General features: G+C 46.3%; 1 protein-coding gene across 1 annotated transcript in view; it reads right to left on the reverse strand.

Moving 5' to 3' along the window:
• RIMKLA (ribosomal modification protein rimK like family member A) overlaps window positions 1–16,612 on the reverse strand; it is a 67,363-nt gene extending 50,751 nt beyond the window's left edge. The window contains exon 1 of the mRNA XM_073585532.1: window positions 16,018–16,612. Coding sequence (XP_073441633.1) covers window positions 16,018–16,180 — 163 coding nt within the window. The 5' untranslated portion in view covers window positions 16,181–16,612. The remainder of the gene's footprint in view (window positions 1–16,017) is intronic.
• Window positions 16,613–27,419: the final 10,807 nt, after the last annotated feature.

A 27,419-nucleotide genomic window follows, 5' to 3' on the forward strand; every position in this document is an offset into this window, starting at 1 on the left:
GTGATTTACTCTATACAACTGGTTTTAGACGGGTGTCCTCTATTAGAGTTTAGTCACTATTACCCATCAGTGCCTTCAACAAACCCATTCCCTACCGCCCTCCACCCCTCCCAACCCTCCCATCACTTGTTCCCCTTTCATCCTGCACCTGGTTATATATAGTCATCTTTGTTTATTCGGTTCTGTTGGAGTGACCAGACATTGTTTCCGGCTATCTTGGATAAGCTTGCTTGATACTTTTTCTAACAGATAGGGAATGACAGGGTGAATATAGGGGTAGTTATCGTTGAGCGGGGTGCCACTTTGTGTTCAAGATAGGGTGCCAACATCCGCAGTTAGGTAGGGGCGTTTTAGGGAGTAACAGGGTAAAATAGGGCCTTTGCATGGTCCTTAGTATACCATTGTAAACAATTTTGACCGGTCTGTTGGCCTGGTTAGGCATACTATAGTTTGATTGTTGTGCATTTTTATTGAAATGAAATTAAAAAGGTATATTTTGAAGGTAATAGTTTTTTGTGAGCTAATTGTTCTAAAACCTGCTTATCATATTTTGAGATTTTTGATATATAACATGTATAGTATTTGGGCACAGAACGATCACATTAGCAATCACTGCTGTCGCCCTTCATCGCTGTCGCTGATCATTGCTTAGTAAATCTGCCCCGAATGACTTGATTTCCGCTCATTACTGGTCTGAAATTGGCCGGTGCAAATGGGCTATAAGGATTGTAAGTTAGTTGTCACGGAGTGACTGACCAGTGCGACTCGACCCAACGATTGGTCGGTCACCAAACAGAAAAACACAACGCCGATGGAATAGATGAGAGGGAGGCCCTGATAATAGGGAATCAGGGATGGTAACCTCCTGAGCTCCAACCTGAGCTTGTCCCTGATCTTGGGTTATTGTCTACGACTTGGGTAACCTTCCCCTGGCTCAGTGGGACAGAGTCAATGGCCTGGACGCTTAGGGGTCTCGCTAGCGTCATACTCATCAGGCCATGTGTCTGGACAAAATGAGCATCCACCAATTTCACTCCCGCTCCACTGTCCACAAGCACTGGAATATTCTCAGTTACCCCACCAACAACCACTTAAGCAGGTAAGGTACACTGAGACGAGAAAATGGAGGAAATATACACACCCTGGTCGCCTCCCTCCACACGACAAGGGGGACACGGCTTTTTAGATGGTGCAGGTACTGTGGCATGCGCTAGGCAGACATTGATAAAATGACCGGTCTGCCCACATTAAAAACATGCCCCCATACCACGGCGAACCGCAGGCAACCCTGTTTGAAAAGCAACTCCTCCCACCTGCATGGGCTCGTTCGTCAGCACCAGTGTGTCCTCCTCCCTAGCAAGGACAACAGTGGCCACATTTGGTGTATGCCTCACCCTGAGGCGTCTATCCACCCGGATGGCAAGGGACAGACCCTTCTTAAAATGGCTCCTAAGGGCATGGTCACTCCACTGTGTGTTAGTGGCCGACCTCCTGAACTCCAAGCAGTACTCCTCAGCTGGCCGGCCCCCCTGCTTGATTTTACAGAGTCAGGATTCCGCCAGGGCGACGCCACCAGGATCTCCATAGACCAGAGGCGCGAAAAACTCGTCCACTGACCGTAATGATGGGGAACCAGTCGGCAGGGAGATGGCCCAGGATTGGGGATCACCCTTAAGAAGGGAAACGATGATTCCCACCCATTGTTCCTCACTCCCTGATGAACGAGGGCGGAGCCTGAAGTATAACTTGCAGGCCTCCTTAAAGGGAATCTGTCACCCCATTTTTCGAGTATCAGCTGCTGGCACCGCCATCAGGGGCTTATCTACAGCATTCTGTAATGCTGTAGATAAGCCCCCGATGTAACCTGAAAGATAAGACAAAAGAGTTATATGAAACTCACCCAGGTGCGGTCCGGGTCCGGTATTGGTCCGATGGGTGTCGCGGTCCGGTCCGGCGCCTCCCATCTTCTAATGGTGACATCCTCTTCTTTGCTGCCTGTTGTGGCTCCTGCTCAGGCGCACTGCTCTGCCCTGTTGAGGGCAGAGCAGAGTCCTGCAGTACGCTGGGAGAGGTCCGGCGAAGGCGCACTGCAGTTTTATGCTCTGCCCTTAACAGGGCAGAGCAGTGCGCCTGCGCAGGAGCCCCGAAAGGCAGAAAAGTAGAGGACATCACCATTAGAAGATGGGAAGCACCGGACCGCAACACCCATTGGACCAAAACCGGACCGCCCCCCCAGTGAGTATAATATAAAGCCCCCGTTACACATAACGATGTCCCAGCGATCCCACCAACGATCCGACATGATGGGATCGCTGGGACATCGTTAGGCTGATCGCTGGTGAGCTGTCACATAGACAGCCCCAGCGATCAGGACCAGCGACGCTGGATGCTGGTTTCTAATGTAAACGTAGGGCATCCTTGGTTTCTAAGGTAAACAGCGGGTATCCAGGAGCCATGGCTCCTGGATACCCGATGTTTACATTAGAAACCAGCGTCCAGCGTCGGTGATCGCTGGTCTCTCACTGCCACCCGCAGCGATGTGTACTGGCCAGCGGGAGACCAGCGATCAAAAAACGTCCCTGGCCGATGCTGCACGATCAGCGATAACCGGCAGGGGGGCTGGTCACTGATCCCCGTGACACACAGCGATCTCGCTGGCGAGATCGCTGATGTGTCACAAAATCAGCGATCTTGCTAGCGAGATCTCTGTGTGTGACAGGGCCTTAACTCATTTTTCTTATCTTTCAGGTTACATCGAGGGGGAGGGCTTATCTACAGCATTACGGAATGGTCACCACCCACATCAGCTGACCCAGCAGTAATGCAATTACACCAGCAGGCCAGCGGGGGGGGGGGAATATGAAAGTCTCCGCAATGGGATACTGTCATGGTGAATTCATTAACAGTATTCAAAAGGTGCCTTTCTTGAGCGTAATAATATTACAAGTTATCACTGCAAAATTTTTGCAGAAGTCTGGTTGATCCAGGGGTTTATTCTAATCATCATACCTAGAGACAGGACTGGAAGAACTGGTTTTTTTTTTGTATGATGGGGAACATTGGTGGGCAGAGGTGCCTTCCTCTAGATCAACATTGCAAGACAATCGGATGAAATGGATAGAATAATGCTTTTTTTCAGCCTTAGACACTGTTTTACAGTATGATGTGCTTATTGTACAAACTGTGATATATAGTAATGTCTGTAACATTCTATTTTCTCTTTAGAAATCACACAATATATCACTATCTCAATGGGATACAAGATAAATATGAATCAGGAAAGTATGAGCGCGAGCCAGGACGGTCGCTGCGGCAGCTTTACAGCATTGCCACAAGAAGAAATGTAAAACAGACACATCTCGCAGTGAACTTTCACTATGTTAATTGCCTTAGTACACTTCATGGATTTATGAAGATGGGGTGACTAAAAGAATAAGTGCATATTCACATGGTACAGTCAAATTACATGTTTTTTTTTCTTTGATTGAATCACGCTTTATCTATAACATGTTAATACAGCCTTATGTTGTATATAGTGGTGTAATTTCTTTCTGGATCCCATCATGAAGTCTGCCATATTCTCCAGGTTGCCAGCAAAAAAACACTGCATGTAGGGACCCCCAGTAGATATATAGGGCTAACCGGTCTATGGTTTCAAATCTCGGTACTTCCATGTCTCCAACTGACAACCAAGCAGCTGCCATAACCAATATATGTAAGAGGGGGCCAGGACGGTAGTCGTAGCCGAGGACACCGAGGCTCTGGTGTCCTGGCCTCCTGCCACAGGAAAACTATCAGCTTCTACCGGCGTACCTGTTTGGGGTGCTGGTCCACGGACAGGAATTCCACTGCGGTGCGACCCAGCTCCTGTACACTTGGTTTCAGTGCTTAGGGTTGAAATAACGAACACAGATACCGGTTCAGAAGTCAACTCAACGATTTTGCTTTTCTCTTCAACGGTCCCGTACACATCAGTTACATTACAGTTCACACAGCATTCCTCCTGCACTCTTCCTTTTTTACTCTCTGCATCATCACGCGCATTACGGGGTAGTAGCGCCCTTGGCGGTACCTCAGCATCACTCCTGTAGGACCTCAAAACATAGGGGATCCTGTTCATCCGCTTCGCCCCAGACTTGCAAGCTTCAGCTCTATTAAAGTTCTGTCACATTGTGAAAACTCTGTGCCCTGCATGACTTTTGGACCACTTCTTCCTTTCCATTTCTGCTGCTGTCATAAACTGCAATTTCCCCGGGTGCTCCAGTCTTATCCAGCACCCGTCTGACTGTGCACGTGCTTTTCTTCTTTTCAACAACGTTGCGTAGCTGCTATGGCGTCCTGGGCTTAGAGCCCCTGTGGACTTGTCGGGCATGCTCTCCCTTCTCCCTAAATCCTATAGCCTACACTTAATCAATAGCAGCTCCTCCTACAGTTACCCCCTATGTGAACTACCTATCAGCTATACCTAACAAGGCCCACTAGTATACCCCCATCTAGTGGCCCGCAACAAAACTACGCTTACCCATGTCTATGAACTCTATACTAAAGGTCTGTGCACACGTTGCGGATTCTGCTACGGATCCGCAGCGGATTTGGCCCTGCGGATTCGCAGCAGATTCTCCTGCAGTGTACAGTACCATTATATTCAATGTAAAATAAAAAAATGCTGTGCACATGTAGGGAAGGTGACCTGACGGACGGACGGACTTTTCAGAATAGAGAAAGGAAGGTTTGTACAGTTTAGGCAGGTGTCAGTTATTACAGTGGGGAAACAGCTAGGAAAGTGTAGTGGACGTGCAGTACCTTGGGTTGACCATTAGAGGGCAGGGAGGAGTGTGAGCATAGGACTTGACATCAGTTAACGGCATAAGAAACCGTTGGTCATGGGGGGGCAGAGTTAGAGGGAACCAGGAAATATATAAATTTGACAGGAGGGTTCCAGAAAGTTCCAGTCCCCAGGGGGAGCTCAAGTGACGAGGAGACTGTGACAGTTGCTGCACTGTGAGGAAAACCCAACCAGGGGGACTGAGGAGAAAGGAAGTCAGGGGGTGGCCCTGACACAAAGTACCGCAGTATAGACGAGGCTACGGGTGTGAGACACAGTATTGGACCGACGCTTGACCAGTAACATTACTGTTGGTGTATAGGCCTAAGGCAGCCACACTGACGGAGCTGTCAGAGTGTCACAGAGTGAAAAAGGGGACGGTACGTAAATATACGTCCCTGGAGAAAGTGTGTCACCCTGTGTTTCTGTTACCGGAGAATTGTGAAGGAAAGTGCGGTGTGCTGTGAGGCCGTCTGGAGGACGGCGAAGGAAAGAATAAACTTGGACCTGTTGCACCCAAAACTTGCCTCCAGCTTGTGTCTGTACATCTCTGCGCGGTATCAAGAGGGACCACCCCCCAGCCCGGCCAACCGACCCTACACACATGCTGCGGTTTTAAATCCGTAGCATGTCAATTCTTTGTGCGGAATCCGCAGTGTTTTTAAACCTGCTCCATTATAGAAATCCACAGGTGTAAAAACGCAGGGGAAATCCACACAAGATCTGCAGAAAATCCACAGGAATTCTGCACTAAATCCGCAGGTAAAATGTAGGTCATTTTACCTGTGCATTTAGCAAAATCTGCACGAAAAATCCGCAGCAGAATCCGCAACGTGTGCACATACCCTAATAGTGCCCTCCACTATTGAACATGAAGGATGCACTGGCTTACCCTAAACTTATACATCAATATGCAAACATAATATAATGCAAATTATCACAATATGTACAACATGGTAACACATATAACGTGGCAGTACCAATGAAAACGGCGGTAATACACAATACTGTAGCAGTACCAAGGCATAATATATCTCAATATGTTTATATTAGAACTCCTTAAAGGGGAGGTGGCATTAAAGGGATACTCTACTTCAATCCCCTACATATACACTCTCTTACCAATAGTAAAGCCATAACTTGGCTTGGCCTGCCAGTATAAAGAGGTGGGCAGGATTTGCATCGGTTGGACCCTGTCAGCTTAGATGCTGTTGCATTGTTTCTGGGGAAAGACCAGCACCAAAACGGACAGCAGGGTTAATGCTATATTCATATGTCATGTAGTCATCCCTTAGAACGGATCCAGCACCAATTTGCTGAAAAAAGTTGTGTATACATAACTTTTTTGTTTGACTTAGACACACTGCTGTCGTTAGGGGTTAGAATCTAGGCAATTGCCCAGGGCCTCCAATATCTTAGGAGCCGCCAGTGTTTCTATTTCGAGGTTAAGACTGTTAAGACTTTTAACTGCCTTGTTCTTGAAGTTTTGAGGCTTGTCTCTGTGCTGTTTTGCGTATTGTAGGTGAGATACTTTGTTTTTTTGCGTAATAATGGCTTTCTTCTCGCGACTCGACCATGCAGCCCATTTTTCTTCAAGTGCCTCCTTATTGTGCATCTTGAAACAGCTACACCGCTAGTTTTCAGAGAGTCCAGTATTTTAGCTGATGTTATTTGTGGGTTTTTCTTTGCATTTCGAACAATTTTCCTGGCAGTTATGGACAACATCTTTGTTGTCTACCTGATCGTGGTTTTGTTTTCACAGCGCCCCTGATTTTCCATTTGTTAATCACAGTTTGTACGCTGCTGACTGGCATTATCAATTCCTTGGATATCTTTTTGTATCCCTTTCCTGCTTTATACAGTTCAACTACCTTTTCCCATAGATCAGTTCACAATTCTTTTGCTTTCCCCATGACTCACAGTCCAGAAACGTCAGTGGCTGGATGAAAGATGCAAGAATCTGTCTGGATCAAAGAAACTCACTCACCTTTTATGCACACATACTGATTACAAGCAAACAGGTCTAAGGGTACCGTTACACTAAGCGATGCACCAGCGATCCCGACAACGATATGGATCGCTGGTACATCGCTAAGTGGTAGCTAGTGAGCTGCCACACAGCCAGATCTCACCAGCGACATAGCAGCGGTCGGGGGTCGCTACTTACCTGTCAGACATGGCGATCCTGACGTCCTCCCGCCCGCGTCCACGCATCGCTCGTCGGAGCCACAGGAAGCCCAGCAGGAAGCGCCCGACGAGAAATGATCTAGGACGTTCTCGCGTGATAACCAGCGGGGAGCCGGTCGTAGGTAAGTATCAGACATAGCGATATCGCTGCTGCATCACAAAACCAGTGACGTTTCAGCGATATTGATAGCGATCTCGCTGTGTGTAACGGGGGCTTCAGATGAGGCTGCTATCTTTAGTAGCCATTCACACCCATTTGTGTCAACTTCTGTGCATGCTATCAGGCCAAAATCACCAGGATATGTGAACTTTTGGTGAGGGTCAGTTGGATGTTTTGGGTTGTCATTATGACTTAAAAAGAGAAAACACAGTAGTTTGACAATAAATGGCTTCACCCAACCACTAACATGAGAAAAGGTTTTGGTGTTATCATTTATATTCTCTGAAAAAAGGCCAAGAAAGCAAAAATTCTGCCGGGCTATGTAAACTTTTGAGCACAACTGTACATGTAGTGTGTGATGATATGATTATATTTGAATAAAAAATATATTTTTTGGCTAACAATAAATGTGGATTGTTCTTCATAGAAAAAAAATAAGTCCTAACCCATCTTTCGGAGCAAAAAATAATAATCTGTTTTATTTTCAGGGGAACACAGTATATACCTATGTACCCATTTATATTATAGCGTTATTCATATTTTTTCTGAATGTCCGTAAGGTTATTAGAAGAAAGAATCCCCTCTAGCAGACTCCTGTAAGAGTTGTCAATTTCCAAAAGTTGGCAAATATGTTTTATGCAGAACTGTTAATGACCATAATGAAATATTGCCATTTTTCGATTTTCCCAAGATAGCCATTCTTTTTACAGATGAAGCAGCCATGGATGTCTCAGTTTAGTAAGCTTTTTAGAAATCGACAGCAGTAGTCTTTGGAAACCCTTATCTAAAGAAAATCAAATCCGGCAGCGGACTGTATTCAGCGCTACAATAGTTACTCAGCTGTTTTCCAGGAAGCTCAGTTACTGATTAATTAAACTTGTCCGATAATAAAAACAGATATAGTTCAAGAAGCATGACACATAAGTGACGAATGTTAGTTAATTGCCAATTATCAATTAATTAAAATATATTCTAGCAATTATGTAAGACAGATTAATGTGCTTTGTGACACAATAACAGTGAAAGAGATCAAAGGTTTAGAATACCCCCGGATCGCCTTCACTGTATACACAAGCACTTCAGCTCATCTGTATGGGCCAAATAATTTAGATATGGGGCAAAACTGCAGTACCAGGCACAGCCACCGCCATATGTGCAGCGCTGTTCCTGTTCACACAATGACTGAGATGTCAGTGAACTAGGCGCGGCGATGCAGTACCATGATTTAGCTCAGACCCCTACCCAATCACCATCAAATATTGGTAGTCCATCCTAAGAATAGGCCATTAATATTTACATTTTAGAAAGTCCCTTTAAAAGAGGTCCTCCTATGCAACCATAGGTCATCCACAGAATATGGTGAACTGTATGTGTAACTGTATCGGTTAGCGGAGGGGATCCCTCGTAAGAGTCCCTCCCCACTATCAAGGTACTATTAAGCCAAACAAGCCCTTCAAATCCCTAAAAATGTCTAAATGGACTGAAAATTGAATAACAAAAGTGATGACAATGATAATGATGATTATTTGATAACACAAGAGCCACCAGTCACAATAAGAGATGTCACATCTCACCTTCTTCCCCTTCCGTCACGATGACCTTTGCACATGCTCATTAGGTGCTTCAATACAAAAAATAGGGCCTATGGCTGCTTATATGGAATTGCTGAAAGAACAGGAAGTAGGAGTCTAGAATATTTCCAATATCCAGTGCGAAAATAGCAAGATTTCTATTTTTTTTAATACAGATCATGATATGAGAAATAGAAAAAAAAAAGGAAAAATGTAAAAAAAAAAATACATCTGATTTAAAGGGAATCTGTCAGTAAGTTTGATCTCCCCTTTAAACTATTTATATGTGCCCAGTGAGCTCAAATTGAACTAATTGGTACCTTTATATTTTCATTATTTTTCCTGAATCTTGATAAATCCATAAATCCCTTTTTTGTTGGTGTATTGAAAAGAATTGCCAAGTGCTATGGGCGGGGAAATGCACTTAATGAAACTCTGCATCCTTGGTTATTTCAATTAATGGCACCTCACTCTGTTTATTGCAAATGGTTAAGGGGGGACAAGCTTACTAACAGATTCCCTTTAAGCTGTAAGTAATTTTCTGGTGGCACATTCCCTTTAAATGTGAATAGAATTATCACAGTATTATACTAAAACGAAACTATGGGCTTATGTCCAGCTTCCTCCATATAATGAGACAATGCTAAATGATTTCATGCATCATCCAATCAACCGTATTTGGGGATATCCACTTCGGACAGAAAAAAAATCCATTATGGATTTTGCCACAAATTCTGTATCATATCTATTGCAAAATCTTCTAGGAATTGGATGCAAAATGTCAGAATTACTTTGTATGTGGAATGGCTTAAACATGTTAAAGGGGTTGTCCAGGTTTTTGCTCAAGTCACACTGCGTGCTATCAGGATTTTCCGGTGCTGGAGCCAAAAGCGGGCAGTCATGTGACCTCAAGTATGCAATTTACATTCACACAGTCACGTGCCAACTAGACGTGCAATAGAATACAAGTGAATTGAAAAAGTCTAGTCAGAATGTGGCTGAAAGTGTACAAATCACAAACGTGAGGCGCTGAGAGTCCTGACAGTGCGCAGTGTGCGCACTGTGAGGATTTGCATGTCTGGAGTCACAGAGAGTGACTGCACGCTTGAGTGCCAAACCTGGATAACCCCTTTAAGTATATCGCCAACTTTGCTGCAACTGTGTTGCACTGCGATTTTGCCACTTGCAGATGTGGATCAAAAAATTTCAACATTTTGGCAATGCGGGGATAAGCCCTACAGGTACCCAGGACAAACTTTGCTTCATAGCTCATCACACATTGATGGCCTATTTTCAGAGAGTGAGGAGCTGAGTGCAGAGAACTTTATGACTAATATATAGAAAATCTGCTATGCAAAGCAAACAATTGTCCTGCTGCACTTTAGGGAATCAGCAATGGGCAGGAAAAATAAGGCCAAACCCAGTCAGGAGCCTTTGCTGCAGACTTCATGTTAACTGCAGTATTTTTTTGCTGGAAAAATGACAAGACACTATAGTGGAAACTCGAAGGACCTAGTTATAATCAATAGGGTCTGTGAGTTGTAGTTTGTGTCCATTATATGGCAGATCCGGATCTGCCATTATTTTCATTTTTATGCTCCCATCACTGAACTGGAAAATGTTGATGTGAACCTATTCTTGCTCTAAACCCAAAAACTAAACCTGCATATACCCCATTGACTTCTATGGGAGAGTGTTGTGAGCATGCTCTGTGACGAGTGCAGAGATTGATGTACAGAATGGAGAAAGAAAGCTGACTCAATGTTATCTATCTCCATACCTATGTTACCTTCCACTGAAATCAGGCCCACTGATCAGAAAGTCATGACTTCACCCAGTTACGGACTGGGACTGAAATTCAACCGTGGCATTTGAAATCACACAGGCCCATGCTGTCCCTGTAGCCAAGCACCAGATGGGATAAATTGCCAATATTACCAGAGAGAGAGGAAAGCAAGATTTACAACAAGCCCAAGATTTCTAATGATACCCATGGCCTGCTGGGGTAAGTGTCGGAGCCAGCGACTTTGTGCTCCATCACAACTCTTAACACAATGGGTGTCTTGAGAACACAGATTCTGTTAACAACATAGCAGACAAGGCAGCCCGCAATCAGACAGGCCATTCTGGCACTACCAGATGACCAGTCCGGCCCTGACTTCGCCCATTGTACATACCACACACTGGAAAGTGTCAGCCCTTTTGTGAGATTTAGCTGCTGCAATACACGGTGTATATATATATATATATATATATATATATATATATATATATATATATATATATATATAATTTTTTTTTCACATTAATTTTCCCAATAAAGATCCCCTTTAAGACATCCATGTTTAAAGTAAAGAAATAAATCAATCTGCTACAATATAATAAACTGTACATAAATAATATATAAATAAAAGAAGACATAAATATCACATAACATCAGCTACAATCAATCTTCTGCAATGTAATAAACTGCACATAAATAATAAACAAATAAATATAAGCAATTTATAAATAACACATGTAAAATCAGCCTCACTAAATAAGATATACATACATAGACATAATGTGGACTAAATAAGTTGTATAAACTCAATATAAGGCCTCGATCACACTCTCAGTATTTGGTCAGCGTATTTTACATCAGTATTTATAAGCCAGATCCAGAAGTGGTGACGTGTTTCTATTACACTTTTCCTCTGATTGTTCCACTCCTGGTTTTGGCTTATAGATACTGAGGTAAAATACTGACCAAATACTGAGAGTGTGAACGTGGCCTAACAGTAGAAAGGAGGAAGAGCGGTGTTTGCTTTGGGTAAGCTTCCAATTCTATTCCATGCTAACGTTGCAGTGCCTGTGGAGAGGGGCAGCCCATTGGGAAAGGGGATGGGGCCATCATAATAAACTAAGGACACACGTGGGTCAGCTTTCTGATCATGCTCTGTTAATCTCAGGGGCAGAAACACCTGGGTTAGCTTACTGCTCTGGCTCTGTAACTGAGGGATGGACATACCTGGGTCAGCTTACTGCGCTGCCTCTGTATCTCAGGAGCGGACATACTTGGGGCAGCTTGCTGGTCTTGCTCTATATCTGGGGAGCAGACATACTTGGAGCAGCTTACTACTTTTGGCTCATATTTGGGTCAACTTGCTGCTCTGGCTCTGTATCTCAGAAGCGGACATACTTGGGGCAGCTTACTGTTTTTGCTCTGCATCTCGGAGGCGCACATTCCTAGGTCAACGTGCTGCGCTAGCTCTGTGTCTCGGGGTCTGGGCACACATACCTGGATTAACTTACTGCTCTTGCTCTATAACTCAGGAGCAGACATACCTGGGGTATTTTACTGCTCTTGCTCTGTATCTCGGAGACGGACATACTTGGATGAGCTTACAGGGCTTGCTTTGCATCTGAAGCGTGGACATACTTGGCTCAGCTTGTTGATCTGGCTCAGACATACCTGGGTTAGCTTACTGCTCTGGCCCTGTATCTCAGGGGCGAACACACCTGGGTTAGATTACTGCTCTGGCTCTGTATCTCAGGGGCGGACACACCTGGGTTAGCTTACTGCTCTGGCTCTGTATCTCAGGGGCGGACACACCTGGGTTAGCTTACTGCTCTGGCTCTGTATCTCAGGGGCACACACACCTGGGTTAACTTACTGCTCTGGTTCTGTACCTCAGGGGCGGACACACCTGGGTTAACTTACTAATCTGGTTCTGTATCTCACGGGCGGACACATCTGGGTTAGTTTACTGCTCTGGCTCTGTATCCCAGGGGCGGACACACCTGGGTTAGCTTACTAATCTGGTTCTGTATCTCACGGGCAGACACATCTGGGTTAGCTTACTGCTCTGACTCTGTATCTCAGGGGCGGACACACCTGGGTTAGCTTACTGCTCTGGCTCTGTATCTTAGGGGTGGACACATCTGGGTTAGCTTACTGCTCTGGCTCTGTATCCCAGGGGCGGACACACCTGGGTTAGCTTACTAATCTGGTTCTGTATCTCACAGGCAGACACATCTGGGTTAGCTTACTGCTCTGACTCTGTATCTCAGAGGCGGACACACCTGGGTTAGCTTACTGCTCTGGCTCTGTATCTTAGGGGCGGACACATCTGGGTTAGCTTACTGCTCCGGCTCTGTATCCCAGGAGCGGACACACCTGGGTTAGCTTACTAATCTGGTTCTGTATCTCACGGGCAGACACATCTGGGTTAGCTTACTGCTCTGGCTCTGTATTTCCGGGGCGGACACATCTGGGTTAGCTTACTGCTCTGGCTCTGTATCCCAGGGGCGGACACACCTGGGTTAGCTTACTAATCTGGTTCTGTATCTCACGGGCAGACACATCTGGGTTAGCTTACTGCTCTGACTCTGTATCTCAGGGGCGGACACACCTGGGTTAGCTTACTGCTCTGGCTCTGTATCTTAGGGGTGGACACATCTGGGTTAGCTTACTGCTCTGGCTCTGTATCCCAGGGGCGGACACACCTGGGTTAGCTTACTAATCTGGTTCTGTATCTCACGGGCAGACACATCTGGGTTAGCTTACTGCTCTGACTCTGTATCTCAGGGGCGGACACACCTGGGTTAGCTTACTGCTCTGGCTCTGTATCTTAGGGGCGGACACATCTGGGTTAGCGTACTGCTCTGGCTCTGTATCCCAGGGGCGGACACACCTGGGTTAGCTTACTAATCTGGTTCTGTATCTCACGGGCAGACACATCTGGGTTAGCTTACTGCTCTGACTCTGTATCTCAGGGGCGGACACACCTGGGTTAGCTTACTGCTCTGGCTCTGTATCTTAGGGGCGGACACATCTGGGTTAGCGTACTGCTCTGGCTCTGTATCCCAGGGGCGGACACACCTGGGTTAGCTTACTAATCTGGTTCTGTATCTCACGGGCAGACACATCTGGGTTAGCTTACTGCTCTGACTCTGTATCTCAGGGGCGGACACACCTGGGTTAGCTTACTGCTCTGGCTCTGTATCTCAGGGGAGGGCACATCTGGGTTAGCTTACTGCTCTGGCTCTGTATCTCAGGGGCAGACAAACCTGGGTTAGCTTACTGCTCTGGCTCTGTATCTTAGGGGCGGACACACCTGGGTTAGCTTACTGCTCCATATTTCAGGGGTAGACATACCTGGGTTAGCTTACTGCTCTGGCTCTGTATCTCCGGGGCGGACACATCTGGGTTAGCTTACTGCTCTGGCTCTGTATCCCAGAGGCGGACACACCTGGGTTAGCTTACTAATCTGGTTCTGTATCTCACGGGCAGACACATCTGGGTTAGCTTACTGCTCTGACTCTGTATCTCAGGGGCGGACACACCTGGGTTAGCTTACTGCTCTGGCTCTGTATCTCAGGAGCAGACATACCTGGGTTAGCTTACCACTCTGGCTCTTTATCTGGGGACGGACACACCTTGGTTAGTGTTATGAATGAGTCACCGTAGGAAGCAAAAACAGAAATACTAGCTAAGTCCAGAAAACCAGAGAAGTTGGCAGCTATCGGATTACACACCCCTCAACCTATCAACAACAACTAGCAGTAGCCGTGGGGGGTTCCTACGGTGCCCTAGACCCCTCGATCACAGCCGGAGAACTGCATAGCCTAAAGACAGAAAGGGAAATCTAAACTGCCCCAGAGCAGACCCCAAAGCAATAGGCAGCCCCCAACATATAATGACGGTGAAGCAAGATGAAAAAACACTCACACAGATAGAAAGATAGGCTGAGCAAACGATGGGGCCCAAGCTAACTACATAGGACAGGATAGAAAAGCTGCTGTCTGTAATCCGCCAAAACCCTATCAAAACAAGAGCCAACAGCTGATAGGGAAAAAAGCCCTGAAGACGCTAGACTTCAAAAAGACTATATCAGTACTCAGGTATTTTCTGAAGACAGAGCAAAAAGGAATTCAGCACACCCCAGCAGGGAATGGGAGAAATCCAGAAAAACAAGGAGAAACAAAACCAAAACACAAATGCAAAAAAGAGAGCAGAAAACTTAGCTTTTGAGGAGCAGGAATCAGACTGGTCTCCCAGAATCCCTCAGAGAGATCACCAGCAGAAGGGCGTCAGCTGCCTTATATCCAGTCAGCAATTCCCGTCACCCAGTCATCATCATCCTGCCCGGATGCTTGGTAATCAGCCTCACTACCTTCCTTCACCAGAAGAGGGAGTTCATCAGACCTCAATGGTGAAGGGGAAAATGAACTCACAACAGGTTAGCTTACTGCTCTGGCTCTGTATCTCAGGGGCGGACACACCTAAGTTAGCTTACTGCTCTGGCTCTGTATCTCAGGGGCAGACACACCTGGGATAGCTTATCACTCTGGCTCTGCATCTCAGGGCAGACACACCTGGGTCACTTGCTTCCCGGGCTCCGTATCTCAGGGGCGGACACATCTGGGTTTGCTTACTGCTCTGGCTCTGTATCTCAGGGGCAGACATACCTGGGTTAGCTTACCACTCTGGCTCTGTATCTAGGGACGGACACACCTGGGTTAGCTTGCCGCTCTGGCACTGCATCTCAGGGCGGACACACCTGGGTCACTTGCTTCCCGAGCTCTGCATCTCAGGGACGGACACACCATTTGTGCAATAAGGAGCCCAAAAGGTTAGTGGGCCCACTGCCATCTTAAAAGTAGTTTCATACTATCAATCAGATTGCATGCAAAGGTGTGAACTAATAAACTTCGTAGCTCTGAATTACTGGTGGATTATTAGATAGAAAAAATAAGTGCTTTATGGTGAGTTATGAGTTAACAAAAGGCCCAAATACAGTTCTTCCACAAGGGTCCTCTACTACCTGTGTCTGTTCCTCCTGTTCCTTAATAACCTGGGTAAGGCAGAATGGTTTGTGGGACCTCTTTTCCTCTCAGCACCTAACACCTATTCATTTGCTCACTATTATATACGCTGCGAATAATTAAGGTAACATTTTAATAAACTGAATGGAAACAATTTGTAATTGTATCAAACTAGTTGTAAATGTTCTTGATTAACCCAAGTGCATGGCCTGAGGACCGGCTTAGAAGTACCATTGTCAGGACAGAAAGGCTAATGAAAAGCTATTGGAAAGCAGATTCCTCTGTAATTAAACTGCAATGAGTTTCAGAAGGTGCACTCAAGTTATAGTCAGCTAACATCTAGGAGACTTTGTTAAAAGGATGGCTCTGCAGGCTGAGAGCATAGCAGCAGATTAGCATGCCCCCACCCTAGCTGCAGGGGACCACCAAGGAGGTACTCTGTGGATGAAAGTCAGAGATCTTACCCAGCTTGCCATCAATGACAGTGAGGGCAATCTGATCCATTAACACCAATGTGAAGTCCAGCTCCTGTTCTGCGCAGCGCTGCTTCAGTGCTTCCAGGATGTGCATCTGAGGATAGTCCTCCAGGATATTCCTGTCTGTCAGGAGCCACAGCTGAGAGCACATGGTGAAGGCAGCCAGGGCCAGCCAAAGACAAAAAGCAAGAATGTGTGCAGAGAAGAAAGCAAAAAGCAAGGTCAGCAGCACTGCCTTCCTCCAGCAGCAGCAGCAGCAGGGCCTGGGTGCAAGCAGCTAAGTGCAGGCATAAGAGGAGCCCAGTGTGCAGCAGCCATGCACCATATATACACCAGGAGAAGGGGGCTGTGGAAGCCTCCCCACACTTCACCATGCAAGATGCAGTGGGCAAACCCCTTGATGCAATCAATATGGGCGGACCCTCAGCACATCCATGGCAGAGCCCACTCTGCAGCCACTGTGCTGGCGTGCTCGGATCTGTATATGTCACTGCTTATTTGCACTTCACGGGATCACGTCCCCACAGTAAAGAGCAGCGGGAGCAGCGGGATCACCGGGCGCAGGATCCAGTTACCTGCAGCTCCCGAGGACTCCCAGGGAAAGGTTCCAGTGCTGATGAGCGCATGGGAGGCGCTGACCAATCAGGTGGCGGGATTTGGTCTTGAGACTGGAGCGCTGACCAATCAGAGCGCTCGGATGCGAGTGACTCGCTCGCTGGGTAGCAGGAGTGACCCCTTATATGCTGGAAGGGATTGGGGCAGGGTGCTGCGCCCGCAATGCGCCGTGTCCTGGAGCTGACAATTGGCGGCCTCTATTATTGGTGTGACACTGGCAGCACAGGGGCCCTTGTTCCCCATCTGCAGGGACAGTTTGTGGGCTCCATTTGCCAAGAGGGAGAGAACATACTATATATATATATATATATATATATATATATATTACATTGCCCAAGTTTTACTGTTAGAAAATGACAAATTCCGTTTTTTTGTTTAGTAAATGTTACGGTTCGGTTTCCTTCTCTCTCTCTGCTTGCTGTCAGTGAGTAGAAACATAATCTATGTGTGAAGGGTCTCATCATACGAAATCCCCTCCGTTAGGCTTCATTGAGACATCGCGTGTAAACCCTATACATTTATTTCTATCGGTGTTTGGTCCGCGTGGCAGTTTTTACCATCATTGTTGTATACATTTTTTTTTTGGAGTACCTTAACCCCTTCATGACCAGGTTTTTTTTTAGTTTTTTGGGTTTTCGTTTTTCGCTCCCCTTCTTCTCAGAGCCATATCTTTTTATTTTTCCATCATTATGGCCATGTGAGGGCTTGTTTTTTTGCAGGACGAGTTGTACTTTTGAACGACACCAGTGGTTGTAACATATTGTGTATTTGAAAACGGGAAAAAAATTCCAAGTGCGGTGAAATTGCAAAAAAAAAAAAGTGCAATCCCACAGTTGTTTTAGGTTTCTTTATTTTTTACCGTTCACTAAATGCTAAAACTGACCTGCCATTATGATTCTCCAGGTCATTACGAGTTCATAGACACCAAACATGTCTAGGTTCATTTTTGTTTCAGTGGTGAAAAAAAATTCCAAACTTTGGTAAAAAAAAAAAATTGCGCCATTTTCCGATACCAGTAGCGTCTCCATTTTTCTTGATCTAGGGTTGGGTGAGGGCTTATTTTTTTGCGTGTCGAGCTGACATTTTTATTGATACCATTTTGCTGCAGATACGATCTTTTGATCACCCGTTACTGCATTTTATTGCAATGTCACGGCGACCAAAAAAACATAATTCTGGCGTTTTTACTTTTTTTTTCTCGTTATGCCGTTTAGTAATTGGGTTAATTCTTTTTTTTTAATTGATTGGGTGATTCTGAATGTGGCGATACCAAATATCTGCATGTTTGATTTTTTTTATTGTTTTATTTTGAATGCGGCTATAGGGGACTAATTTGATCTTTTATTATTTTTTTAATATTTTTAAAAATATTATTTTTACTTTTTGCATGCTTCAATAGTCTCCATGGGAGACTAGAAGCTGCAGTTGTCCAATCAGCTCTGCTACTTAAAGGCAATGATCAGATTGCCTGTATTAGCAGAAATGTTCACTTGCTATGAGCACCCATCAGTGATCATGTGACGGGGTCACCAATGGGCGGGAATTCTGGCCCGCTTCCTGTAAGCGCGAGTTAAATGCCGCTGTCAGAGATTGACAGCGGCATTTAACAGGTTAAGAGCCGCGGGTGGATCGCGATTCCACACTCTGCTGTTCCAGCACATGTCAGCATTCAAAACAGCTGACGTGTGCCGGGGAAGAAGTGGGCTCAGTGCCGGAGACCACATCAAAGGGAGGGATTCTGGCATGGGCATACTATTACACCCAACGACGAAAAGGGATTAAAGGGATTGTGCAGGACTATTTTTTTGTTTTTACTGTGGACCTAAAAACAGGCAGGTAATTGTTAACAGAGGCAACTTACCTACCTGTTGTACCCAGCGCTGGCTCAGAGCTGTCATTCACTGCTCCTACCAGCGAATCATCTCCTCAACGACAACAGATCGGAACACACTGCATGAACTGGCCAGTGGTTCTCCTGACCTGAGTGTCACACATGAAATACATGAAGCTATCACACTTGGGTTGGGAGAGCCGCAGCCAGTCCATCCGACTCCATCTGATTTATACAGCCGTCAGACTGCGCCCTTAGGCAACGGACAACCGGCTGTCGATCAGCATGACATCGGCGGTCACAACAGAATGGAAGAGAAGCCGCTGCTGTGCCAACGTGATGTCAGCGGAAGCCACTGAATCATCCGGCGGGAGAAGTCAGTGACCTCTCTGTGCCGGCAGAGATCTGCACTGGGCAGAACAGGCAGGTAGTTAGTTAGGAACTACCTGCCTATTATTGCTTAAGCCACACAATAAAAAAAACTTAAATAGTGGATAACCCCTTTAAGACAATTGTATTTTCAGATCCAATGTTATAATACGTGCTAGTGCACATGGGCTATATGTCACACGGACCTCGAATCCATGCGAAAAAAATTACAGCATATGCTCTTTTGATCGAGATTAGAGCATGTAAAGAGTAGACAGATCCTGCAGTGGATGAGCCCGCAGAAATATTCATCAGTGCAGTTGAGTCCATAATTTGCAGATAAATTGTCTGAACCTAGCCTTTGTCAAACGCAAAAAAAGCCAAGTCATGGGAAAACATACAGCACTAGAATGCAAGTAAGATACCATCAGTTTGCTGTCCGAAGTTTTGAAGGACCCATACAGCACGTTTCGACAGTCCAATAATTGGGAGCCAGGTTTTACTAGAAATGCCCGTCCCAATCATCAGCACTATCTAAGGCTAGTTTCACACTAGCGTATGGAGGAACTGCGGAGGGCTGCGGGCTTCCTCCGTAAATCTCCACCCCTGCCGTGCCTCCTCCGTTCAGCCCCGCCTCTGTCGGCATGCGGCCTGCGTACCCTATCTTTAGCATTAGGTACGCAGGCCGTGCCGATGAATGCGGATGTCTCCGCATGCGTCTTTTTTTCTAGTAATATAGTAATCATTTTTTAAATGGGTTGTCCAGTTTTGACATGAAAGTTTTCATTCACTATTTTGCGACTGCAGAATTGTGAATTGTCACATTGAGTGCAATGCGCTGTCAGGATTCTCTGGTGCTGGCACCAGGAATAGGTGGTTATGTGATTACAAGTATGCGATATGCATTCTCCTGGCCACATTCCGACTAGACGTGTGAGGCCGCGCCTGCAGAGCCATCCTTGTCAGAATATGGTATAAATATACTGCAGAATATACATAGAGTTTAAACATCTTCCCAGCGCTGCTGCAGATGATTGACAGGTCTCTCCCTATGCACACATGACCTGTCAATCACCTGCAGTGGTGCTGGAAGAAGCCGGCCATGGCCACAGCCAGACTAGTTTTGTTTCTGACTTTCGTCAGATCCTTAACGTATTGATAGATAATATATCTCCTGCACACATGCAGCCAGGATCTTATTCATTCTGCCTGTGGTTTGGGCAGCATGAGTCAGATGACAAGTTCTGTTAGTCTACATTGGCATGACTAGCATTTGATGAGTTTTTGATGTTGCAGCATTTCAGCGCCTATTATGTAAATTAGGGCTCTTGTGGGGTTTTTATGCAATGTGTTTGTAAAAGTTCGTCGGATGCAGTGGACAACAGGAGGCAGAGAAGGGAAGGGGTTAACAAAGTTTAATTAAGCGATAAGTGAGTATGAATTCAAGGAAACCTTCTGCGCAGGGAGGTGTTGAGGCAGACAGTGAAATATACAATAAAATGCAACAAAAGAGTAAAAGTGAAGATAAAGACTTATCGATTAAAGATCTTTTTGGAGAACGGTTGGAACAGTTCCCGACGGTGTCACAGTCCGTGAACAAAGTCTTTGGCTCTGTGTCTTAAGAGCGAGATGCACTGTCTCCTGACCATGCAGAAGTATCCTGATCCGTTGGTCTTGGGGTCGCTGAACTTGGGTCCGTTGAACTTGGGTCTGTTGAATTTGGGTCCATTGAACTTGGGATAAAGTTCCTGCTGTGGGTTGTTGAGGCGTGACGCGGCATGCCGGGCGCACGATGTACAGGCCGCAGGGAAGACAAGTCCTCGCACAGAATCACATCGTCCAGGAAAGGTCGATAAGTCTGCTGTACTACTCGTTATAGGTCTGTTTCGTGGGAAGGCACTGGGTACAGTATGCGAGGTGGAAACAGTCTGTGAAGGGCTGGCATCAGTAGCAGTAGTGGAGGAGAGGGAGTCAACCTTCGTCCTGCTCTGTAGTCGCCTTCCCGCCAAGTCCCGCTCCTTCCCATGCTCCGCTCCTTTTAAGTCCCCCACGCCCCCTTCAGTCAGATGCTCGAGCTTTCCACACACAGGCAAGACAGGCATGTCAGGCAAGTCACCCCCTGCATCAGCGATGACCAGCGGCGTACCGTCAATAGTAGCAGACCACGCAGTTGCTATGGGGCCCGGATAGGTGAGGGGGCCCAGATGAGTGAGAGGACCCACGACGGCCACTGCGGTTTGGCAGCTGTGCTGTGCTGACACAGTACTATCTCCTTTATTTAAATGTAAGCGACGGCCACCAGCCGCTGTATACCCCCTGACCCCTTGAAGCTCCCCTTTCCTTGTTTCCTGGTCAGCAGTTGGCTGACGTCTCTGGCTGGATTTGCATAAGAACGCCGCGCCTCCTGGCAGCCAGAGAGCAGCACACGTGCATTGCAGGAAGCAGGAAGCAGAAAACATTCATGAGCCTCTCTCACTCAGGGAGAGGGACACACACACACAAGACGGTGAGCCCGGTTGGGGGTGGATTTTTTTTTGTTAAATGTGTCCCCTCACTGTGCTGGCAGCCTGGCACTTTACATTTACAATGGCTCTGGCTGCACTTTGCACCTTAGGGAGGGGGGCCCGGCTGCACGCACTGTGGAGGGTGGAGCTGCATGCACTGCAGGTGTGTGTGTGTGTGTATATATATATATATATATATATATATATACAGTGGGGCAAGAAAGTATTTAGTCAGTCAGCAATAGTGCAAGTTCCACCACTTAAAAAGATGAGAGGCGTCTGTAATTTACATCATAGGTAGACCTCAACTATGGGAGACAAACTGAGAAAAAAAAAATCCAGAAAATCAGATTGTCTGTTTTTTTTCATTTTATTTGCATATTATGGTGGAAAATAAGTATTTGGTCAGAAACAAAATTTCATCTCAATACTTTGTGATATATCCTTTGTTGGCAATGACAGAGGTCAAACGTTTTCTGTAAGTCTTCACAAGGTTGCCACACACTGTTGTTGGTATGTTGGCCCATTCCTCCATGCAGATCTCCTCTAGAGCAGTGATGTTTTTGGCTGTCGCTTGGCAACACGGACTTTCAACTCCCTCCAAAGGTTTTCTATAGGGTTGAGATCTGGAGACTGGCTAGGCCACTCCAGGACCTTGAAATGCTTCTTACGAAGCCACTCCTTCGTTGCCCTGGCGGTGTGCTTTGGATCATTGTCATGTTGAAAGACCCAGCCACGTTTCATCTTCAATGCCCTTGCTGATGGAAGGAGGTTTTCACTCAAAATCTCACGATACATGGCCCCATTCATTCTTTCATGTACCCGGATCAGTCGTCCTGGCCCCTTTGCAGAGAAACAGCCCCAAAGCATGATGTTTCCACCACCATGCTTTACAGTAGGTATGGTGTTTGATGGATGCAACTCAGTATTCTTTTTCCTCCAAACACGACAAGTTGTGTTTCTACCAAACAGTTCCAGTTTGGTTTCATCAGACCATAGGACATTCTCCCAAAACTCCTCTGGATCATCCAAATGCTCTCTAGCAAACTTCAGACGGGCCCGGACATGTACAGGCTTAAGCAGTGGGACACGTCTGGCACTGCAGGATCTGAGTCCATGGTGGCGTAGTGTGTTACTTATGGTAGGCCTTGTTACATTGGTCCCAGCTCTCTGCAGTTCATTCACTAGGTCCCCCTGCGTGGTTCTGGGATTTTTGCTCACCGTTCTTGTGATCATTCTGACCCCACGGGGTGGGATTTTGCGTGGAGCACCAGATCGAGGGAGATTATCAGTGGTCTTGTATGTCTTCCATTTTCTAATTATTGCTCCCACAGTTGATTTCTTCACTCCAAGCTGGTTGGCTATTGCAGATTCAGTCTTCCCAGCCTGGTGCAGGGCTACAATTTTGTTTCTGGTGTCCTTTGACAGCTCTTTGGTCTTCACCATAGTGGAGTTTGGAGTCAGACTGTTTGAGGGTGTGCACAGGTGTCTTTTTATACTGATAACAAGTTTAAACAGGTGCCATTACTACAGGTAATGAGTGGAGGAAAGAGGAGACTCTTAAAGAAGAAGTTACAGGTCTGTGAGAGCCAGAAATCTTGATTGCTTGTTTCTGACCAAATACTTATTTTCCACCATAATATGCAAATAAAATGAAAAAAAAACAGACAATGTGATTTTCTGGATTTTTTTTTCTCAGTTTGTCTCCCATAGTTGAGGTCTACCTATGATGTAAATTACAGACGCCTCTCATCTTTTTAAGTGGTGGAACTTGCACTATTGCTGACTGACTAAATACTTTTTTGCCCTACTGTATATATATATATATATATATATATATATAAATATATACACCACCGAGCCACCAATGATTTATTCTGCCTTGCTAAATGTCTGTGATATATATTGACAATCAATCAGCTACTTGTTGGCCTATAGCTGATAGCCCATTTTGGCATTTCTTATGCTCACAGGATGATCAGTATAGATTGTTTTGTGTGCATAGATTATTATTGTTCTCAGCAGCACATACTGGTTACAAAGAAGAATCTGTTACTGAGTGGGATTATGTTTAAGCCAGAATGAAAATCATTTTAGTCTATGTGAGAATCATGTGGGAATAGTGGATGAGGGCAGGTATATCTCGCCCAGATACCTTTCCTATGTGGCCTAGTCTGGTCAGTATCGCACCTGGTTACTAATGAATAATGGGAGGCGGATATAAAAGGATGCCAGGTGGTTGTGTGAGAGTCTCAGCCTGGGGACACAGAGAGTCTGTCTGTTGGAGAGACACAAGTGAGTGAAAGCAGTACCCACTGCAACTGTGGTTTGGCTGGATAGGAGAAGCCCACCAGTTGGTAGTTAGGTCGGATCTTGTTCAGTTAGTGCCGGACAGGCAAGGATTTGTTTTATTTCCTTTATGCATTGCTTTCACCTTTAATAAACCTGACCCAGTATCAGTTATACCTGGACCCCGGCTTGTGCGCCTGAGTTTCATGCTAAACGCACGTGACCTTTGACCCCAGCAAAGGCGATCCCGGAGTGTTTTATCACATCTAGAATTGTTTTGTTCATTGTTTGGGTGATCGGCTGTCTGTTTAAGAGCACCTGTTGATTTTCTTTTTTTTTGGGGGGGGGCCCATTCAGACTTTTGCTATGGGGCCCCATGATTTCTATGTACGCCCCTGGCGATGACGGCCACGATAGTTCCGGCTTCAGAGCGTATTTCTGTCCGATGACACTATTCCTGTTCACCCCCTTACACTCTCCCTTTCCTTTCACGCGCCATTCCACATGCGAGACATCCTGGAGTTCGATATGTTTGTGTTGGCCTTTCTCAGCAATCTGTTGCCAAATGAATTGGTCTTGGTTGTATTGGTTGGGGGGCTGTCCAGCCGTTGTATGTTCGGAGCAACGAAGATTGGAAGAAGTAGTGGAGTCCCCAAGTGTAGTTGTACTCAGCTGTTGCGATGTTGGGGAAGCCAGATCAGTGCCCGCTGTGACATCCTCTTCTGAAACCCCCGGGTCCTGACTCTTGGACACATTTTCAGGCTGTTTTTCCATGTCCTCCTCCTCTTCATCCTCCTCTACTGCGGGAGAGACCAACTCAGGAACTTCTGGCGTTTCTTCCTCTAGTACGGGATCCTTGGAAAGACTTGGCCGGAGCATGTTTTGGTGAACTACACGAGTGGGGGCATCCCCCTTTCCTTCTGGTTGTATTTCATAGACGGGTCCTTTTACACCAACCCGACGCTTCACTCGGTATGGCCGCCTCTGCCATTGGTTGTCCAGTTTGTCCCATGGGCGTTTGTCCCTTACTAACACCCGGTCCCCGACCAAAAGATCTGTCCCTCGCAGAGGGAGTCTCTCAGGGTTTTCCAGCTTCTGGAGTCGAGTCTGCAGCAGCCGATGTAGAGTCTGCAGGTGATGGCAATGTTCTCGAACCCAGGTCGACACCCCCATCCGTGGGTATGTAAGGGGGTGGCGTTGCTATGGACCGTAGAGACAAGCTGCCACTTTAAGAGACAGCACCCCCTTGGTTTGAGCAGTGGGACATTCTGCGCTTCGCTGCTGTAAAGACTGTTTTGGTCTCTTCTGCCAGCAATGGAGAGGGGAGGGGATGCTTTTCTGTGTGTGAAAAGAAAGCCGAAATTTCTGCAGGAATGACACGTGCCTGAGCTGTGAAGGAAAGACTCTGTAAACTCTTCTGTGGAAAACAAGGTGACTTTCCTATGTTGCCGTGAGGAGCCACAAAGAAAAGACAAGAAAGGAATCCAGAGGAGGAAATCCACCATTTCTAGGAGCATCACTGGACCTACACACAAGGAAAAGACCACGTTGCACAGAGCTTCCAGGAAGAAGTGCGCACCATCTTGCAAAGCTGCAGGCCCCCGGGAATGGACTAAGATACCAACGCTATTGTGAGTGTTAACCTCATCTGTGCACATGCTAGGGTTTAGGATAGGTTTCAATAGATAGAGCACGGCAGCCCTGTGGCCAGGTTAGCAAAGGCCAGATAGGTTATAATTAGTGTAACACCATACATTCCTTTACCGTGTTGTCTTGCAAGTTGGATAAATACACTGAGCTGTGATAGTTGGTGCTCCGTGCTGTTTGACGGCTCAGCTAGAGAATATTATCCTTGTAAATTGTCTGTTTTCATAGTATACCCCTGTTTCGGCATTTTCCTAAACACTGCATTCCTTGCCTGTAAATCCTGTAAATAAATTAACCCTTTGTTGTTTGTACCTCATCTTGTGTACCGTAGTCTCCTTGCATTGTGGTGGTCCTCCGGCCATCGCTTCAGGTAGTCTTCGCCTTGGTCCAATTCCAGCTCTGTGACTTCCTTTCCTTCGCGGCCGAATAACACAGAGTATGGTGTGAAACCGGTGGTCTTATGTACTCAATTGTTATAAATCCATACCAGCTCACATACATACATACTCAGGCCACCGGGCCTTTCGATCTTCCTCCAATGTTCTCAGCATTTGTATAAGGGTACGGTTGAATTGTTCGCATGCCTCATTTCCTTGGGAGTGGTACAGTGTGATGTGAGACCGGTCGAACTGATAGATCTGTTGTAATTCATCCATGACTCTCCCTAAGAAGCAGGCTCCCTGATCAGAGTGAATCCGCTGCGGGCAGCCGTAGACCTGAATAAAGTTTTTGCAGATGGCATGGGCCGCTGACTCTGCCGTTTGATCTCGAGTGGGTGTGACCACAGCGAACTTTGAGAAATGATCAATCATTACCAGACAGTGGTCATATCGCCTGTCCGATGGTCAAGTAGTCAACGGTCAATGGATCCAGGGGTGTCGAGGTCACAATAGTCTGAGCCGGAGCTTGTTGCTCTGGAGATTTAGCCAGTTCACACGCCCGTCAGAGTTTACAAGCTTCCTCAACCGCTGCTCTCAAACGAGGATGGTAGACAAAGCGTTGTAGCCATTGGAAAGTTTTCTCAGCACCAAAATGGGCTCTCCTCTCGTGAGCTTCCCTACGTCAGTGGGGTGCCCATGGGTTGCTTCCAGAATCTGCAGTACTTTAGTTAACGTGTTACGGTCCCGGGGGGCGCGCCATAATGGCCTCCTCAGCCTCGAGTGCTGGAGTCATCGGGTGCATTCTCAACATACCCCTCATACGCTCGGTCCAGCTCCACAACATGGTGTTGGACCCCATGAATTTGGGCAAATTGCTCAACATGGCCCCCAAGCAGATAATGGTCCTGGGCCCGGCTGCCTGTTCTGTCGACTCCATGCTGCCAGACTGCATCCTGCTTACTACGCCAAAATGTAAAGGTTCGTCGGATGCAGTGGGCAACAGGAGGCAGAGAAGGGGTTAAAAAAGTTTACTTAAGCAATAAATGAATATGAATTCAAGGAAATCTTCCACGCAGGTAGGTCTTGAGGCAGACAGTGAAATATACAATAAAAAGCAACAAAAGAGTAAAAGTGAATATAAAGACTTATCGATTGTAGATCTTTTTGGAGAACGGTTGGAACAGTTCCCGATGGCGTCGCAGTCCGTAAACAAAGTCTTTGACTCTGTGGCTTAAGAATGAGATGCACTGTCTCCTGAACATGCCGAAGTATCCCGATCCGTTGGTCTTGGGGTCGCTGAACTTGGGTCCGTTGAAATTGAGTCTGTTGAACTCGAGTCTGTTGAACTCAGGTCCATTGAACTTGGGATAAAGTTCCTGCTATGGGCTGTTGAGGCGTGACGCGGTATGCTGGGAGCACGATGTCGTACAGGCCACAGGGAAGACAAGGCCTCGTACAGAATCACAACATCCAGGAAAGGTTGGTAAGTCTGCTGTACTACCCATTACGGGTCTCGTTCATGGGAAGGTACTGGGTACAGTATGAGAGGGGGAAACAATCTGTGAAGGGCTGACGTCAGTAGCCCCTTACACGTTTTTTAGTTGCGTTTTTTACATGTGTTTCTATATCCTTTTTGACTTTATGGTTTTGGTCTCCTTATGGTTCGTCATGCATTAAATAAGGCTCCTATGCTTTTGATGCTTCTTACAATGACAAAACTTTATTGCAGTTTATATGTGTTTTCTTTTACTAGTG

This window comes from Dendrobates tinctorius, unplaced genomic scaffold (genome assembly GCF_039654945.1).
Source record: "Dendrobates tinctorius isolate UK_male_01 unplaced genomic scaffold, ASM3965494v1 ptg000086l, whole genome shotgun sequence".
Classification (NCBI taxonomy): domain Eukaryota; kingdom Metazoa; phylum Chordata; class Amphibia; order Anura; family Dendrobatidae; genus Dendrobates; species Dendrobates tinctorius.